Below are 19,158 nucleotides of genomic sequence, written 5' to 3'. Positions count from 1 at the left end.
TGGGGAACCAGTAGTATGGAGTATGCCAGGCAATCCCCTATAAGGTTAAGTCAAGTTGTTGTATCCTGTACCCTCAACCACTAATAAAGACTTGGTGCTTGGTGAGAATACTACTCTGATCCATTTATTGAGTGCCTTGGAAGGCTCCCAATTCTGAGTGAAGCCCAGAGCAAGAGAGAGCTCTACAGTGTGTACAACTATAGTACAAGGTTCCTTACTATTCTGTCCATATGACCCAGTAGAATCAATGGTGTTCATGGTGATAAGAATGCTGGGATGCTGGGTAGAGCCTCTGACAAGCTCTAATAAAAGGGTTTCAGTACAGATCTCTAGAGTTCCAGGGCAAGGTCATGTCTTCTGCAGCAGAAAGCTATTTGTCTTTAGAAAAGCAGCTATTTGGCCACAGTAAAAAACTAAATGCTTGGCAGTGGGACATCAAGGGTCTGTACAGCTAGAAATGTCCAATATTAACTGAGTATTGCCAAATTCTATCAACTTACAACGTTGAGCAGGCACATTGGCAATTCATCATGTAATAGAAATGGTAGCGTTGTGACAGGACTGAGCAGGTCCACGGTGTTCATGTAAGTTTACGAACAAGTGGCTCAGACTCCTATGACACCTACCTCAGCTATACCAGTCCTTTCCCCTCAGCTCAAACTTTGGTCTTGTGGGGGTGATTCTCTACAACCAAATAATAGTGGGGAAAAATATTCAGCCCTCACTCACAGACGGGTTAGCTCGATGCTAGCCAAAAAATGGATCCTTACTGAAACAAAGCCCCACTCTGGCCCTAGACAATGGTGAAGGGAAATCCTTTCAGTGGGTGCACCTTTAAGTAGTGCGCTTGGGCATTTATTTTGTATGGGGGGCAAAATGGCTCAAGGTATGGATTTACATTTGCTGATGGGCAGTGTCAAACAGTTTACTTGGGTGGAACCTGTTCAGCTGTCACACATGTGCAATCTAGAAGTGCAGAGGAGTTAACTAATGGAGCCAGAACTGGGAAACAAATGCCTCCTCATTCCATATGGCTCTTTAGAAGGTCCCATTGGGATCTCTGTCACCCATAGCAGTGAGGTTTGGGGAAAGGCTGAGGCAAATGAAACTAGTGAGGCACTTGTGTCAGATGGAAAAATTTAAGGGGGCACCAAGAAATTCCATAATCAAAAGAAATAATATTTTAATATAGCATTTTAAAAAATCAAAATCAATATAAAAATCCATGATCAAGGTAAAGATTAGGATCAGTATTACTAATTTTTTTCCTTTGGCCTCAAGGATCCAATGTTTCAGCACAGCATAATCACTGACCCTGGTGCCAATAACCCCTCGGGTGTTACAGAGTCTTTTCTGGGCTTACCTTCTTTCCTGTTCACTCTTCTGAGCCCCTCACTCCTTTTCCTGGGATCATTGCTCAAAATGAACCATCTTCACATAAATTCCTATCTCAGGCTTTGCTTTTATATTGAGGGAGAGGAGGAAGGATGAGATTCAAGCTAAATAACACAATGGCCACATAAAATATTATTTAAAGGATACTTTTGGAAGTAAAGGGATGTGCTATTAATAATTTTGCAGGATTAACATGCATAAATCAGACCTGTCCTAGCACATCAGGACATATGGTCTCATTACAGAAAAGGAAACAGGAGGAGAACCTCGGTGTCTCAGTCGATTAAGTGTGGGAGTTTTGATTTCTACTCAGGTCATGATCTCACAGGTACTGAGCTGGGGCCCTGCCCTGCACCCTGCACTAGGCTTACGCTGGGCATGGAGCCTGCTTAAGATTCTCTCTCCCTCTCCCTCTACTCCTTACCTGGTCCCCCCCTCTCTCTCTCTCTCTCAAAAAAATAAGCTAAAAAAAAAAAAAAAAAAGAAAGGAAACAGGTTCTAAAGGAGTGAGAAAAGGAATGAGAAACCAGCCTAAGAGGAGGGGTTAGACTGAAAACTACATAAACGGAGGCAGAAATGTCCCTCAGCCACTTAACCAGGACCTGGAAAGCAAACACACTTGCACACAATCTCCAAAAAGGTAGGACCTTGAACCTGTCAACCTCATCTGCCTGCCTTCTGCACCCCAGGACTCAGACGACAGCCCCGGGCTAGTTCACACAACAGCAGGGGGCCTTTGGCAGGCACTGAACTATTTGAAGCCCCTGCTCTGGTTTCCCTGCCAGATCTGGCCAAACTAGACCTTCTCCTCCTCCCTCTCTCGTTCCTGGACTGGGGGCGGTCCCTTCTGCAACCCAAAGGCCTTCCAGTCCAAGAAGGCTCTGGCAGTCAGCCCCAATAAAGAGCCCCGGGGGCATGGGGAGAATGAAGGGATCCAAATCAGACCCCAGAGGTGGTGACAAGAGCGCCTCCATTACTGTGCTCTCACACAGGGCCAGCCTTCGTGTTGAAGTCCTCTAGAAGTCCTCTAGAAACCCCAGCGGGATCCTGGACCGACCCGATAGCCCCTGTCCCCTACCTCCCTTCCTCAGCGCCTGTCTCTGACGCAGTGTGACCTTGCTCATCCCTTCCGGGCTCTGGGCCTGTTCCCCCCTTTTCTTAAGGTGAAGCTCCAGGCTGGCCAGAAGACGCTTTCCGGAGCAGCGCGGGATGGTGATTGAGTCCGGCCGTCCTCGTCCTCGGACGGGTGGGGAGTGAGCGCCCTGTCAGCCTGGTGCCAGCGCAGAGGTCGCACTCCTGTCACCCTCGCGCTCACAGAGGCTTCTCCTGAGCACCGACTCCAAGGACTCGCCGTCCGCGCGGCGCCCGAGGACACCTGAACTCGGAACCAGGATTGGAAGGGCCACGCATGAAGAGACCCCTGCCCCAGGAGAGGCCTGGAGTGACGCCCACGGAGAGGGACAAGGGCCGACTTCTCCAAGACCTCGCTGTCCAGCCTCGGCTCCTGCCTTTCGTCCGCTCTCCCCTTCGGAGCTTCGGCCTGGGACCTCCGCACTTGGGGTCGCGGGCTACTTAGGGTGCGAGGGAGCGGAGCTTTGCCTCACCGGGCCGCTGGGAGCCCAGGGCGGCTCAGGCGCGGGGTCGCAAGGGCAGGGGGGCGGAGCACCAGGCGGAGCCGGCGGGGAGCCCCACCCCTCCTGCGCGGCCGCCCTCCACTCCCCTCCCCGCCCCTGCCGAGAGGGGCGTGTGGTCCGTAGTGCCTCCCGTGGCTTCTAGCTTTGCGACCGGGAGAGTTACAACGCACGCAGCCTGTTTCCCGGGAACCCTCCCCGGTCGTGGGCCCCAATTTCCCACAGCCTTCCACGACTCCGAGAACGTTCTGACACCCTCGGGGAACGCTCTCTGCTGCACGACTCGGTACGGGGACGGCTTTTCGCACCCCTTGTTGCTGGGGCAGAGCGACGGTGGGAAGCATGCGGGACTACGACGAGGTGACGGCCTTCCTGGGCGAGTGGGGGCCCTTCCAGCGCCTCATCTTCTTCCTGCTCAGCGCCAGCATCATCCCCAACGGCTTCAATGGAATGTCAGTCGTGTTCCTGGCCGCCACCCCGGAGCACCGCTGCCGGGTGCCCGACACCGCGAACCTGAGCAGCGCGTGGCGCAACCACAGTATCCCGCTGCGGCTGCAGGACGGTCGTGAGGTGCCTCACAGCTGCCGGCGCTACCGGCTGGCGGCGATCGCCAACTTCTCGGCACTGGGGCTGGAGCCGGGGCGCGATGTGGATCTGGAGCAACTGGAGCAGGAGAGCTGCCTGGATGGCTGGGAGTTCAGCCAGGACATCTACCTGTCCACCATCGTGACTGAGGTGGGTGTGTGAATGACACTTCATCTGCCTCATATCCCTTGAGACTCCCTGGGTTCGCGTTTCCCACTTGCAGTCAAACCTGACTGGCAAGCAACTGGGTTATGCTTCTCAAACACGTGTGTGCTGCGCATGAGCAGGGCTGGAGTGAGGCTTATTCCTGAGCGGTCCAGTCTTATATGGAGGGGATGGAGCAGGGAGTGTTGTCGCCAACTGTCTTTCCCTTTTTGAGTTTCACAACAGATGAAATTGTTTCCCAAGAGGCCCAGTCCCAGGCTGCTCAGATGTACAGTCTGATTCAAGTTCCTGCTACTCACATGAGGAAGGGTGTGGGGGATCTCTGCTGAACCCAAGTGCAGACACAGAGAAGAGCCTTGTTGCAGGGCAGGCTGTGGGCAGGTTTGACCTGTTTCCTGGCCACAGAGGTCTGGAAGAATCAAAGGGTCTACTGCTCTGCCATACACATTTTGGTGAAGCTTTGGGTCCTATCTTGAGGCTCCAATTTCTCTGAAAAGGAGCAGACGACCTTCTGATGCTGACTGGCTACAGGGGCCACAGGAGCCATAACTCTGGCCCCAACGTACTGATAAAGAGACTGACTCACAGAGACTCTTCTGAGCATAGGATGCAGGGGCCGGCAGGGGTTCCAGCTTATGCCATTAGCACCTTAGGATCCTAAGTGGTTTGATGGCAAGTTTTCTGTTTCAGGAGTCAGGCTACGCACATACTTTGTCCCTTACACTTCTTGCTTCACATGTGCTATGGGCCACAAGATGCTGCGTCCTTCTGAGGGGGGCATACCCAGGCCAGTTTCCTGCTGTTGATCAGACAGGTAGGATTTCCCAGCTTCTGGCCCTGCCCCTGCTCTATGTTCCTCCCAAGAAAAACCCCAGTGTGGCCCCTCTTAGTCCTTAATCATCTTGTCTCAGAACAATGTAGCAATCATCAGACACCATGTCTGGCCTTATGCTGGGCACTAGGCTAAAGACAGTTGGGGTGTAGGGGCTGCTTTCAAAACTCACATGCCCCTGGGGCACACTGGCCAGGTTACAGAGAGGGCTAACACTAACTCTGGTTAGTAATAGGATTCTGGAGCCTGAATTCAAATTTAGCTGACCTGCTGTGTGACCTGGAGCAGTATATTACTGTCTCTGTGCAGATAACAGGGTGAGGGAACCCTCCAAGAAAGAGTGATAAAATTAGAGGTGAGTCTGGAAATATGAGTAGAACTTGCCCAAGCAAAGAACATGGCAGATTCCGTGGAAGGAATTCCCATAGATCCAGGCAGCTGATGTTCAGGGGATGACAGGTGAGGCTAGATATGCCTACAGAGATCATTTCACAGTGGTCACTGTAAAAATGTTGAGTAATTGACTTTATTCTGAGAGCAGTGAGGAAATAATAAGGGTTCTAAGCAAGGGGTAACATGGCCAGATTTGGGTTTTCAGCAGAAGCTTACTCTAGCTGCTATGAAAAGCAAGAAGACCAGTGAGGAATCTGTGGGAGTTTCCTTGGCAAGAGACTGGTGGCCAGCCAGGGGTGGTGGCTACAGGATCTATAGGACCTGTGGAAAGTGGGCTCAGCCTGTGACCCACCTCTGGATCCCCCAGCATTGCCACCAGGCCTACCTTGGACCCTGAAGTGACTGTGCTTCTCTGGCATTGATCCCCTAGCAGGGGCTCCTAGTGCCCACCCCTTTCCCACAGCCTGGTCCTGGGGTATCTAAGACTGGGGATCAGCTCACTCCACCTCAATTCCTGGAACTTGAGCTAAAGCTGGCCCCACTAGCTGCAGCCCCCCTAAAAGCTGATCTGAACTCTTTTCTCTTCCTCACTGGTGTCATTGACCTCATGGTATGAAGGGTGGGTAGCTGCTCACCTTCAAGGCCATAGCTCCTCCTGTTGTGCCCTACTAAAGGATCCTGTGGGCACCTCTGGGGATGCACATCATCACACACTCACACGCAGGAAAAGGGTTTGCTTTTCTCAGCAGGCTTTCCCTTCCTTGCTTCTTTTTTGGTGGAAGAGTAAAATAAAAGACAAATGGATACTGGTGTTTGGGAGGAAGGAGAGGAGAAGGACCTCTGAGTAGGTGAGTAGGGGGAGGTGGTTCTCCACAGAGAGATGGTGACACAAGAAGAAGTTCAGACTGGAGGGCCAGTTCTGACCCCACCCCTAGCCACTTGGCTGACTTCAGCAGTTACATTACTTTTCAAAGCCTCAGTTTCCTTAACTACGAGAGGAGATACAAGCATGTGAAAATCTGCTCGACATTACTAATCAGTAAGGAAATGTAATCAACACCACAGTGAGATATCACCTCACACCCATTAGGATGGCTGTTATATGGAGAAATTGGAATTCTTGTGCACTGTTGGTAGGAGTGTAAAAAGGTGTAGCCACTATGAAAAACAGTATGGCAGTTCCTCACAAAATTACAAGTAGTTTACAAGTTGGGAAAACTAGGCAGTCACTTCTGAGCTGGGTACCACTTCTCCTAGGCCCCATGCTCCAGAGGCCCTGTGAGAGCCTTTTTTTTGGTAAGGACCAGCTTTCTGTGGTAGGCTGCCAGTGGCCTGAGGCGGGCATGCTGCTCCATCATCCAGGCTTCTGTCCTTTCCTGAAGTTGGCTGCATCCTTTAGGAATCCGTGGGTGGAGCTGCTGGTGGCTATGCCCTTGAGCATGATACAGCCTCCAGCAAAGGGCCTGGGCTCTAGGGGCACTAGACTCGTGCCATCTTTCCTGGGACCTGGGGTCAGGGCACAGACAGAGGAGGACACACTGATTCTCCACCCATAACCCAAAAGTATGAGGTAGGAACATGAGGGCCTCATCCTCTGCTAATAGGGCGCTTATGGGAGGCATTGGGAGTAGCAGAGGAGGGACGATGAAATAGACTAAGGTTGATATCTGGTTGCTACTACCTGGGACTACATACCACAGGATGTGCCTCCTCTGAGGCCTGGGTGGCCTCTGGCAAAGGTGAAAACTTTGAGCAGTAGGCAGGCTTATGCAGTTTTCTTTCTGTCAGGCCTAGAAGCTACCAGGAAATGCTGCTGGTGAGTGTAGAGACTAGCAGCTTGGCTGTCAGGACAGCCTGAATATTATTAACCAAGTTCACACTCTAGCTCTCTGTCAAATTCCATAGGGGACAAGGTATGGGATCTACGCCTCCAGCCAACACCAGCGAGATTTTCAGAAAGATCTTGCACAGAAAACAAATAAAAGAGACTCAGGGGCTTCCCCTAGCTCTGATCTGAAATTGCTTCCCTGTTTGTTTATCAGCTGCCTCACCCCAAACAGTTTGCTCGTTGCCTCTCAGCTGTGCTCCTCTGACAATGGCCACCAGGATCTCAAAATGTGCTTTTGTCCGGAGGCTTCTTCACCCACATCTCCTGCCAAGTTTCTGGATAAACAAACTTTGTCCATCCCTCCTGGTGTACAACAGAATGCTCACACAGAGTCCAAGAGGTAGGGTGGTGTACTGACAAAAACAAGGCTCTGGCAGGGTGGGTCACAGGAGCTGCACATGCCTCTGAGTGGACTATAATTTCGTCCTGGCAGCAAGCTAAATTCACTTCATATTCCGGGCTAATGCAGGGCTGCCTTGTTATCTGAAACTTTGGTCTGGTTTTAAGTATGTCTCTGGAGACCAAAAGAAGAGCAAGAAAAGCACGCATTTGGACTAGAGATGGTGGAGAGAGATTGGAGGCTCTTGGGAAGGGCCAGGTTGACTCACATGCCCTAGCGATGGCCACAGATAGCCTGAGGCTGGCGGCTTTTGCTGTGTATTTGTAGGACTGGAGGTCAGGTTCACAGTGGCATCTTCCATAGCTTCCCCTCAGTGCTGGAGGGCTGATACAGACCCCATCTCACTCAATTCTGTTCCCAGAGTAGAGCCTAGGAGATGTGTGGTGGATCCGATGCCAGGCTGCACGGGGGAGAGCCGGGTTTCTGAGTCCCCTTCTCTTTCCTTCAGGTGCCTCCACTCCCATCCTTACCACCCCACTCAAACTTTTGCTTTGGTTCAGCCTCTAGTGACCACAGAGCTCTCCACTGAGGCCTCCCCACCTATGGTTGTTTTTTCTTTACCTGTAATCTAAAGAAGGAAGGATACTGAGGACATTTTAAGGTTTAGTGCCCCCCCCCCACTATCCCCTGAGCTCCGAGTTGTAGAGGCTTTATTCCTGGTGAGTACAGCCAAGAGATTGGGGAATCCCATCCTCTACTTGGCTCCTACTCATATAGTGGCAGCTCAAGCCCAGATTCCACAGGCTGAGAATACTGGGGCCCTGGTTGTGCTTGTCCCAGATTGTTTGTAAGGTAAGATGTTCCATCCCAGGAGAGTCAAGCCGAAAGGCAGAGGCTACCATCCTCACCCAGAATCCAATTCTGAGGGCCACTTTTCCTACTACCGGCTCTGGAGCAAGGGCTCAGAGATTTTGTCCAGGCAGACAGGTAGGCCATAAGAATGGAGCTCTGAAGCTGTCGCCACAGGAAATAACTGCATTTGTTAGAAGTTGAAGAAGAAAAACACTAATCTACACAGCTCAGAAGCTCAAAGAATTCCAAGTAGAAGAAACAAAAAGAGTTCCACACACAGATACATTATAGTAAAACTGCTGAGACCCAAAGACAAAGGTAAAGTTTTGAAAGCAGCAAAGAAAATATGACTTGTGACATACAAGGGAAGCCTGATAAGGTTTACCCTTGACTTCTCATCAGAAACAATGGAGGCCAGAAGCCAGTGGGTAACATATTCAAAATGGTGAAAGAAAAAAGATGTCAACCAAGAATCTTAGTTCTAGCAAAACTATCTTTCAAAAATGAAGTAAAGATATTCCCAAATACAAAAACGCACAATTGAGAGAAAGTTTTCACAACTTATTCTTCAGGAATAAGTTTTTTTAAATGAACAACTTAAGCTCTGAAAACTAAAAAACATCTTTGAAAGAAATTAAAGAAGACATAAATAGGAGCACTTGGGTGGCTCAGTACATTAAAGGACTGACTCTTGATTTCATCTTGGGTCTTGATCACAGGGTTGTGGGATCAAGCCCCAAGTCAGGCTCTGTGCTGAGCATGGAGCCTGCTTGGGATTCTCTCGTTCTGCCCTCTCCTTCGCATGTGCACATGCACTGTCTTTCTCTCTCTCTCTCAAATTAAAAAAAAAAAAAGGAAGACATAAATAAATGTGAAGACATGTCATGTTCTGCTCATGAAGTAGAAGTCATAATATTGTTAAGATAGTAGCACTCCTCAAATTTATCTATAGATTCAACACAAAATTTGTTCAGTATTATTAGTCATCAGGGAAATGAAAATTGAAACCACAATGAGACACTTAATACCCGTTGGGATGGTTAGAGTTAAAATGACATACAATAACAAGTGTTGGTAGGAAGATGGAGAACTGAAACCCTTGTTCATTGCTGTTGGGATTGTAAAATGATGCAGCCACTTTAGAAAATAGTTTGGGAGTTTCTTGAAAGGTTAAATGTAGATTTATCACGACTTAGCAGTTCCACTCCTACGTATATACCCAAGAAAAATGAAAACATATATCCATACAAAATCTTGTCTGCAGAAATTCATGGCATCATTATTTTTTAATGTTTTTTTTTAAGTTTATTATTTATTTTTGAGGGAGGGGAGAAGGTCAGAGAGACACAATCCCAAGTAGGCTCTACACTATCAGAGCTGAGCCTGATACAAGGCTCAAACTCACAAACCATGAGATCATGACCTGAGCTGAACCAAGAGTCAGATACTTAACCAACTGAGCCACCCAGGCACCCCCATGGCATCATTATTCATAAAAGCCATAAAGTGGAAACAATCCCATTGTCTATCAACTGATGACTGCTAAGTAAAATGTAGTCTATCCATACAGTGGTGTATTATTCAACTGTAAAAAGGAAAGAAGTACTGATACATGCTAAAACGACATGAATGAACCTTGAAAACATTATGCTGAGTGAAAGAAGCCAGTCACAAAATACTACATATTGTATAGTTCCACTTAAATTAAATGTCCAGAATTGGCAAATCCTTAGAGACAGAAAATGTATTAGTGGTTGCCAGAGGCCGAGGGAAGAGAATGGGAAGTGACTGTTCATGGGTATGGGGTTTCTTTCAGAGGTGCTGAAAATGTTCTCAAATTAGATAGTGCTGATGGCTGCACAACTCTTCAAATAATGCCAAAAACCACTGAATTGTACACATTACAAGAGTGAATTTTATGGTATGTAAATTGTATTTCAATGAAGCTATTATAAACACAAAGAACAAAAAACCTAGATTTCCCCACCCCCATCCCCATCATGTGGCTGGGAAATTTCTAGCTTAGTCACAACAAAGTTATGAAAAAGAAATTGGAGTGGATGTGTATTCTGTTATTAACTAACTACTACTTCCTATTTTTCCCCTGGAATGAAAAGTGTAAGATGACACAATGGAAACCTATTTTTCATTCTTAAATGGACTATTGCTAGCTTTTCATTCACAGTAATCTCTGAGCTTGATATCCATTTATAAAAGGATTTTATGCTTTCTGGTAAAAGCTTTTTTGGTTTTCGGTCACTGACGAAGAAGTTCTTATATCCAAGAATCTCTGTTGGCTAGTCAGGTTTAAGTGTAACCTGCTTTACTTATTCATTCATACTGTTTGTTCTAAGTCATGATTTTGCTGTGAGGACAAAGGCATGAGCTTAGTAGAAAGTGAATGACCATTTAATGAGGCCTGAAATGTGTCAGACACTGTGTTAAACACTGTACTTACATTTCCTGTGCTCATGACAACCCCAGGAAGGGGTATTCTTGTTACTTCTTTGAAGATGAGAAAGCAGGCTGATAGAGGTGGATGAATGCCCAAAGTCACACAACCAGAAGTGGTAGAGCCGAAGAGAGCCTGTGCTCTTTGCTCAACGTCAGGCTGCCTTCTGGAGTTCTCAGTATTATGGAGGTCACAGGGATACTCTTATCTTTATGTTCTTTTATGGCTTTGGTAAAGGGTAAAACTGCTAGCTAGACTGGCTACTTTCACAGTTCAAGGTTAAAGGTGATTTTCAAAGGACAGCGTGTGATACCATGGTTTTCCCCAAACTCATTTTCCATTACACCTGATTGTTCAGCATTCAGCATTCATTCATGAACAATTTGTTGAATATACACCATTTGCCTAGCCTGGTGCAAGCGTTAGTTATCTAAAATGATTACCTGATTGAGTTCAGGTTTTAGAACTCTGTCCATCTGAAAGAGGTTGAGGAAGGGGTGTCTCTTTTTCTCTCTAGCCAGAGATCAAGGGCACAGTGGCCCAGAACAGAGCCTGCCCTGCCCGGGACTACTGGGCTCATGCATGCACATATGCACACCTGATCTGTCCTATAAAGTATGCTTGACCTTGAGCTTTGTGGAGGCAGCAACCATGTCTGTTTTGTGCCCCACACAGAGTCTGGCCCAGAGCAGGTGCTCAATGACGGTTGAATAAATAATTAAGCAATTCCTTTTGCCAATCCACTAGAACTCGAGCTGGTTGCTTCATTGCCCTGTGCCTTCATTTCCTCATTTATAAAGTAGGGATAAAGAGAGTACTCATTTCACATGACAACCTTGAGATCCCATGAGATAATACAAGGCACACAATGAGCACCCAATACACTATAGTCAATGTTTCTGTGAAGGGGCATGAGAGACATGCGTTTCTATGCCAAGAGTGGCCTTCCGTCTTCTATTACCTTGTGACCTGGGTTTTTGTTTCTTAAAGCAAAGCTGAAGGGTGGGTGGCCCAGCTACAACAACTCACTCTGCTATGTTAAGGAATGTTAAGACCCTGAGGTCTAAGACCCTGGGGATGAGGCAGACATGGTAACCCTGAGAAGGCATATCCGGTGCCCCCACTCTACACAGCTTGGGCCAGTTAGTTCCTACATTACACTGTGTCCAATGTGGTGTGTGTGTGTGTGTGTGTGTGTGTGTGTGTGTGTGTGGTGGAGGAGGGGGTTATGTTTTGGAAATTTTAGTGCTTGACCTGAAATCACAGCTCCAGAGCAACACCAGCCAGCTCCTCACCAGACCGTCCACCACTAGTCTCTGAGCAAATCACGTTATGCATGTTTGTGTGTACATGTATGTACACATATGTGCAGAGACCCAAGGGACAGTTCTGTCTTATTTAAGAAAAGACTCTCTTCAGGACTCCTGGCTGACTCTGTTGATTGAGCGTCTGATTTCGGCTCAGGTCATGATCTCCAAGTTTGTGGGTTTGAGCCCTGTGTTGGGCTTTGTGCTGACAGCTCAGAACCTGGAGCCTGCTTTGGATTCTGTGTGTGTGTGTGTGTGTGTGTGTGTGTGTGTGTGTGTCTGCCCCTTCCCTGCTCTCTCTCTCTCTCTCTCAAAAATAAACATTAAAAATTTTTAAATAAATTTTTTATTTAAAAAATTTCTCTCAAAATAAACATTAAATAAAATAAACATTTTCTTATTAAAAAGATTTTTTTAAGACTATCTTCCACTCAGCCTACAATGTCATTGCTAACCACAGGGAGTTCCCTGGGCTCTGGCTAGTGGGGCACCAAGATGTACCCCTCAAGTCCCAAGGGGTTGGTCACAGGTAGGGCCTGGCCTCCACAATAGCCCCATGGAGAAAAGGGCCCTTCTTTAGGCTGGCAGCTGATTTCTAGGACTCTAGTCTCATGAGCTGAAGCTGGAACTTTGTCTACAAATCCTGTATCCTATTACTAGGTCTGCTTCAGCTTTCCAAACAGATTTTCTGGGCATAGTAACTTCTCAAGAGAGGGCCCAACCTTGGAATGAACCATGGGTAGCTATGATGTCCAGCTGCCTTCCTCTGCTGGGTATGAGCAGGAGTTCCAAAGGCCAAAAACACCCTCCATGAACCTGCAACAGGTGGATGCTGTGTGTACATGACTACCTCCTGTGCCACATGATGCTGATAGGGCTTCTTGGGCCCCTCTTCAGGGAAGAAGGGGGACCTAGAGCCATGGCTGTGTGGGCTCCAGTAGGAGAGCAATGGGGAGCTGGCCCTTAACCCATCCTTCCCAGCACCCCAATTCAGAACTTGTCCTGCTCCATTCCCTAAATGGACCAGGCTCAACCCACTGCCAGGCCTTCTTTATGGGCATGCAAACTGTGCAGTCATATGGGGCTCCAAAGTTGTTTGTAATGCTCTGCTACTAACATCTTGAAATTCTTCATAGTTTTTGAACAAAGTGTCTTGCATTTTCAGATTGTACCAGGTAGCCAATCCTGCTCGCTACCTTTGCCATGTAATCCCTGGCTCCACATATAACAGTCTTCCTCTTTCCTTTCTGTCTTTAAGTCTTTCTTTTTCCTTAATGTTTATTTATTTTTGAGAGAGAGAGAGAGAGAGAGAGAGAGAGCAGGAGAGGGGCAGAGAGAGACACACAGAATCCAAAGCAGGCTCCAGGCTCCAAGCTGTCAGCACAGAGCCTGACACGGGGCTCAAATTCATGAATCGTGAGATCATGACCTGAGCTGAAGTCAGACGCTCAAATGACTGAGCCACCCAGGCGCCTGTCTTTAAGTCTTATTTATCCTACTCTAAGGCAAAATCCTGACAGAAAAATACTCAAAAACCACAAAGGGGAGCACATTCTCTTTGAAGAGCTTTTCTGCTTGACTGCAGATGGGATGGTGACAGTGAACAATAGACACATCAATACCCCTACCACACTTGAGAGTTTCTCAGCTCTGCCCAGCACTAAAGGCTGTGGTAGAGGTCTTTTGCCCTTGGTCCTACTGTCTTCCATGAAGAATTATAGGGGATGGTATTTAATAAGCTCATTTGCCTGACCTTTGGAGTTCTTGTCCAAAGCATGACATGGGTGCAAGGTTGGTACAAGATCAAGCCTGAGCTGGTATCTAGCAAGCCCATTTACTGCTGACTTCAGACAAACCCAGTCTCAGAACCTCAGTTCACTCTTACACAAAGCAGGCAAAACAACATGTTAGGAGGCTTTGGAGTCTCAGTTTTATGAATCTGAGTGTTGGGGCAGATTCCAAGCTCTTTTCTGACACTTTGGCCAGTGATTTTTCAGAAGTGGGTGGCCACTAATTCAGGTCCATGTCCTGTCTATGCCTTCTAATCCATGGCATGACAGGGCACATGAATCCAGGCATACAGTTTTGGAGGGTTTGTGCCCTTTCCCCTGAAGCCCATCCAGGAACCTCAGTTGAAGAAAAACTGTACTCTGGACATGATCTCAGATTCATCCTCTGCTTGTGCCTGGGGGACAGACAGTCAAGTTCCTGGCCCACTTTGTTTTTCCTCTGCAGAGCTATGCTTGGGCTTTCTGCCTGTAGCCAGGATCGTGGGTGCCAGGAGAGGCGGCCTCATGAATCTTGTTATTGTCTTTAGGACGGGAGTGTTCTCAAGGACCTTATCCTCAACATCACAGCGTGACCCCTTTGTGGAAGGAAGTCTACAGGAGAGACTTCTCTCAGGTCTTAGTACTTAGAAAAACTAAATTCTGCAGAACGAGTATATCACTTTGCCTATGGGGATCCTGTGAGCTGAGCCACAGGGATCTTCAGAGCTGGATTTCAGAGCGTCTCTGGCAAGCATGCAGGCCCCTGGGCAGGACAGCTGGCTGTGGGTCTAATCCTGGCTTGGTTATTTTGCAACCCTTCCTCCCCTCTGTTGTGTGCCCGGACTCCTTAGCCTTTTGTTTTACACTTTTCTCTTGGATACATCCTGCTGGAGACTGAAGTGTGATATAAATATGTGAATTCATTTTTAAATCTATTTTAGGGAAGTTGTGAGGATTAAGAACCGAACTGCTTAATGAATGTCATGGAAGCAGTTCTACCACCAAGTGGAGGGGGGATTGGGTAGGAGGCAGGGGGTTTTCCTGTAGACTGGATCATCTTGCCACACATAGCAATCCCTTGACCCAGAGCCCCCAAAATATCTATGGGTACCTGCAGTATATATGTGTATATGGATGTATATATATTTCATATATACATATATATACATACATATACACATATATTTCATTCATATATATATATATATATATATATATATATATATATATATATGAAAGCTCACTGAGCACACTTTGAAATCTTTGCAACTTCCCTTGAAATTTTGCTGACTTGACTAAATTGAAGAGCTGGGAACTGAAATTCCTGCTGAAGCCCTCATGTTATGGATCCACCAGCAGGGACTTGTTAGGGGTGTGACAGCCCACAGGCCCTGGGGAATTGGAGGAACCACCTTTCTGGAAAGGCTGGGTAGGAAGGGTAGGAAAGAGTATGGAGGAGTGTAGAGGGGAGATAAGGGGTGCTGGGGAGGTATAGATACCCACCCCCCACCACACAGTGGGCCCTGAATTTAGGCTCCAAACTCAGCCTATGGTGTGAATAGAGCAGTGAACACAAGGTTTTCTGGAGGAGTCTGCTCAGAAAATATAATCATAGACCACTTGCACTTTTCAACAAGGCAGAGGAAACTTCTATGCCTGGACCAAGGGACCAGGCCCTCTGCCCTGCCCCTGGGGAGTTTCAAACACCTTCCCTCCATGCTTGGATGCCTTCTGAAGCAGAAATACTACCTTGCTTCATACTGCTTCACAACTGAGGGGTCACCGGTCACAGCCGTGGCCTCGGCTAGCTTTTTGCTATGGGACGCAAGAAGAGCCAAGGCATTACCCTCCCTTACCTGGAGAAGAGGAAGGTGAATCTCAGGGAGGGCAGTGACTTGCCCCAGTAAATGCTAGAGTCAAGAGTCACCCCCAGGGTGAGACCTAGGCCCTTAGCACAAAGTTGACAGCCTGTCACAGGGGAGGAGAGCCTTTTCCAGCTGCCATGCTACTCCCTCAGATCTGGGCTGGGACTGGGCCTGCTGGAGGGCTGGGTCCGTGCTTCATGTTGTCTTCTCTGGCAGTGGAGTCTAGTGTGTGAAGATGACTGGAAGACGCCCCTCACCTCCTCCCTGTTCTTCCTGGGTGTGCTCTTTGGCTCCTTCGTGTCCGGGCAGCTATCAGACAGGTAAGGAGGCTGGGAGGGAGAAAGGGTGGGATAGAGCCCCTTGTCCATTCACTATCTGTCTGGGAGTTGAACTGAATTTCGGGTATTTCTACCCAGAGAAAGAGAGGCCCCCTCATACCAACAAGTCAGTGCAAGGAGGAGCCCTAATGTCTCACATCTTCCCTGCCCTCCTTTCCTTATTGGAACCTTACTTTGTTCAGTTTTCCCAGCCTTGCATTTCCAGGGTTTTGCCCAAAGGTCAGGAGGAGGCAATGGTCCCACTGGAGACTGCAGTCTTTATATCACCAAACTTCTCAAAAAAAGAACACACACACACACACACACACACACACACCCTGCTGGCATCACCACTGCCTCCCCATCCTATCCCTAACTTTCAGATGGCACATTATCTGTCCACAAACAGCCATCAGTCAGAGTAAGGGCCAGACAGTGAGTGCCCACATCACTGCTATGCAGGGCACCAGGGCCACAGACTGACCGAGGCTGGTTGTGGACCTCCTGGATCTCAATCTAGAGGAGACAGCATCGCAGCTCCAGGAGAAGTGCCTCACTGGCCCCTGAATGTTCTATGGGGACCAGAGCAGGAAGGTGGGAATGCTAAACGGCAGTGTTGAGAAGGCTTCCCAGAGGAATGCCTATCACTCCGCCACTTACCAAGTCCAAAGGGACAGCAAACCCAACAGCCTGAGATCTGGTTTTGGAAAATGAGGTAGGAGACAGTTTTGCCCACGCCTGTGCTCCATTCTACTCATTGGTCACTATCAGAAAGAGAAGTGAAGGCTTAAGCCAATTCTCAGCATGTCTACTGCTAAGAGCTACTTTTCCCATAGAGAACTGGCTTACAATTTTGTTTGCACATTAGACTCATCTGGGAATTTTTTTAAAATCCTGACACGCAAACTGCATCCTAGACAATAAGAATCTTAGGAGGTGAGATGCTGACGCGGGCATTTTTTGGCACCAGGGGGTTTCAAGTATAGCTAAAGTTGAAGACCACTGCCATAAAGGGAGTCTCCACTCTGGATTGACACAATTCCCATATTGCTGATAGATGTATCTGTAATCTGTACTTACCAATTTGCCAGAAATGTGGTGGCAGCTTCTTCCTGTGGCTTGTTCTAAAGAGCAGAATTCTATGTGGTCCTTGCATGAGCTGCTCTGTGATTTCAAGATATGGGGCCTTTACAGAAGGTTTTGAATCTCAGAAGTCACCTCCTGTGTAGATGGATGCCCAAGACCTCACCAAGGAAAAAGTGGGAGGATGAGACAGGGAGAAAAGTCTGTCACACAGCCCTGAAAACAAACAAACAGACAGACAGACAAACAAACAAACAAACACAAAGTCTGCAGTGATGCCTGACTCAGGGTTTGCCACATGCCCGGCTGTGAACTGCACATGCCATCTTTTGTGCTGTGCTGTATTCTACAGGTTTGGCAGGAAGAGCATCCTCTTTGCGACCATGGCTGTGCAAACTGGCTTCAGCTTCCTACAGATTTTCTCCATCAACTGGGAGATGTTTACTGTGTTATTTGTCATCGTGGGCATGGGACAGATCTCCAACTATGTGGTGGCCTTCATTCTAGGTAAGAATGTTTTCTGATGCTCAGGCCTTCTCCTTCAAACCTTTTGAGAGGCCAGGAAGAAGGGACCACCGAAGAGGAGCATAGGGAGTGCTCTTAGGACAGCAGGAGGCTCCTCAACCCATGGGCTGTGCTTCTAAAACATGATCGGCCTCATATGTGTGTTGGGGAGGGGGCTGAAGCCTCAGGTTCTTTGATCTGGTTGCAGGCAAGGCAGGCACCCACAAGGCTGGGCTCTGGAATGTAGTGGTAGATAGAAGCTGGAGCTGATAGGAACCAGCCACACAATAGCTGAGCACAATTCAGCAACACGGGGCTTGGCAAAGGCACAAAGTTGGGGTGCTGGGGATGTCTTTGACTTGAGCTTTGAAAGCTTGGGATATCTGCCTGTGTCAGGGCAAAAGTCTTCCTGGCAGCTGTGCATGGCCTGTGGAAGAACGTAGGGTAGATGGTGTAGCCAGTACACAGGTAGAAGAGGCAAGCATGTGCCAGACAGGAGTTCAGTGCCAGTCTGCCATCCCTGGGCACGTCTGGTGGACCTCACTCCAGAGCATATCAGCAGTGTGCAGGATGAAGTCTTGCTGATAGTAGTCCTATCTCCTAACAACAGCCTTGCTTCTGGAGTCTCAGGCTGCTGAGTGGGACACACAAACTAAAAGACATGAGGAGGCCCCCAGGGCCCTCACCAGCATTTCCTGAGAGGAAGTGAGGTGAGCTCCAAGCAGGCTGACCAGGGTCACCCATGAGAGCAAGCACCCCAACATGCTCTCTGAGCCCACCTGCTGACTCTGACCAGCTGAGAGGAGGGGAAATGAGGGGCCCTTCTGGAACAATAGACAACAGTTCCTATAATCTCTAGGCTGACAATATATCCTTGTTGATTCATTGCTGACCCAGTTTGCCCCTATTGTCACAGTGTAATTATTAACATGCCCTTTTAATGTAAGTCTAACAATTCTTCCTACTGCGTCTGGTAAGATGGATTCTGATTGCTTTTAAGAATCTGAATGACTCCCTGGATTTGGAGATGCTATGCTCTCTTAGTTGAGGACGTGTATACTCTCTGTGAGGTTGTTAAGATGGAATTGCTCACATTCCACTCCTTTAATGATTTGTGAAGAGCTCCCATAGCCAAGGTGTCTGAAGATGGGGGGAGGGAAGAGCATGCTGGAGCCACATGGTCCTGACAGTTAGTACCCTCTTCAGCAGGCCCCAGCAGGAGGGGGGCCTCCCTCTTCCTTGTGGGGAAAGAGGGGAGCCAGATGTTCTTTTTTTTTTTTTTAAGACAGACAGACAGACAGACAGACAGACAGTGTGAGCAGGGGAGGGGCAGAGGGAGAGGGAGACACAAAATCCAAAGCAGGCCCCAGGCTCAGAGCTGTCAGCACAGAGCCCGAGACACAGGGCTTGAACTCACGAACCATGAGATCATGACCTAAACTGAAGTTGGATGCTTAACTGACTGAGCCACCCAGGTGCCCCAAGAGCCAGGTGTTCTTAAAGAAGGTCCTTTGTGTAGAGGACACACAGCTTCAGGCCAGTAGTGCTAGAAATGAGAAATTGGGGGAATTTAGGATGAAATTGCAACCTCCTAATGCTTCATGGCTGCAAGGACACAGGGCTCTTGAATAAAGCCTATTTGTTCTCATGGGCAAAATCTCCCAGAATCCATCTTCCTAGGGGTGATCCTCCCTAGGTCCAAAAAGCCCAATTTGTGGCTATACTTGGGCCAGACACATACCAGAGACTAAACAGGTCTCCCCAAAGCAGATGATTCTGC

The 19,158-nt window shown here is 48.1% G+C and overlaps 1 protein-coding gene and 1 long non-coding RNA gene across 3 annotated transcripts in view; one reads left to right on the top strand and one right to left on the bottom strand.

The window, feature by feature from the left end:
- LOC131516185 (uncharacterized) overlaps nucleotides 1-1,814 on the bottom strand; it is a 36,123-nt gene extending 34,309 nt beyond the window's left edge. The window contains exon 1 of the long non-coding RNA XR_009263930.1: nucleotides 1,364-1,814. This is a non-coding gene — a long non-coding RNA (uncharacterized LOC131516185). The remainder of the gene's footprint in view (nucleotides 1-1,363) is intronic.
- Nucleotides 1,815-3,142: 1,328 nt separating this feature from the next.
- The window catches only part of SLC22A4 (solute carrier family 22 member 4), a 41,869-nt gene continuing 25,853 nt past the window's right edge, over nucleotides 3,143-19,158 (top strand). The window contains exons 1-3 of one of the 2 annotated variants that reach the window (XM_058736837.1): nucleotides 3,143-3,761; nucleotides 15,691-15,794; nucleotides 17,227-17,381. In XM_058736837.1, coding sequence (XP_058592820.1) covers nucleotides 3,369-3,761; nucleotides 15,691-15,794; nucleotides 17,227-17,381 — 652 coding nt within the window. In that variant the 5' untranslated portion in view covers nucleotides 3,143-3,368. The remainder of the gene's footprint in view (nucleotides 3,762-15,690; nucleotides 15,795-17,226; nucleotides 17,382-19,158) is intronic. The other variant, XM_058736846.1, reaches the window with a different exon arrangement.

The sequence above is a fragment of the Neofelis nebulosa genome, chromosome 1 (genome assembly GCF_028018385.1).
Source record: "Neofelis nebulosa isolate mNeoNeb1 chromosome 1, mNeoNeb1.pri, whole genome shotgun sequence".
NCBI classification, from domain to species: Eukaryota; Metazoa; Chordata; class Mammalia; order Carnivora; family Felidae; genus Neofelis; species Neofelis nebulosa.
This window is presented reverse-complemented; position numbering and strand designations above follow the sequence as displayed.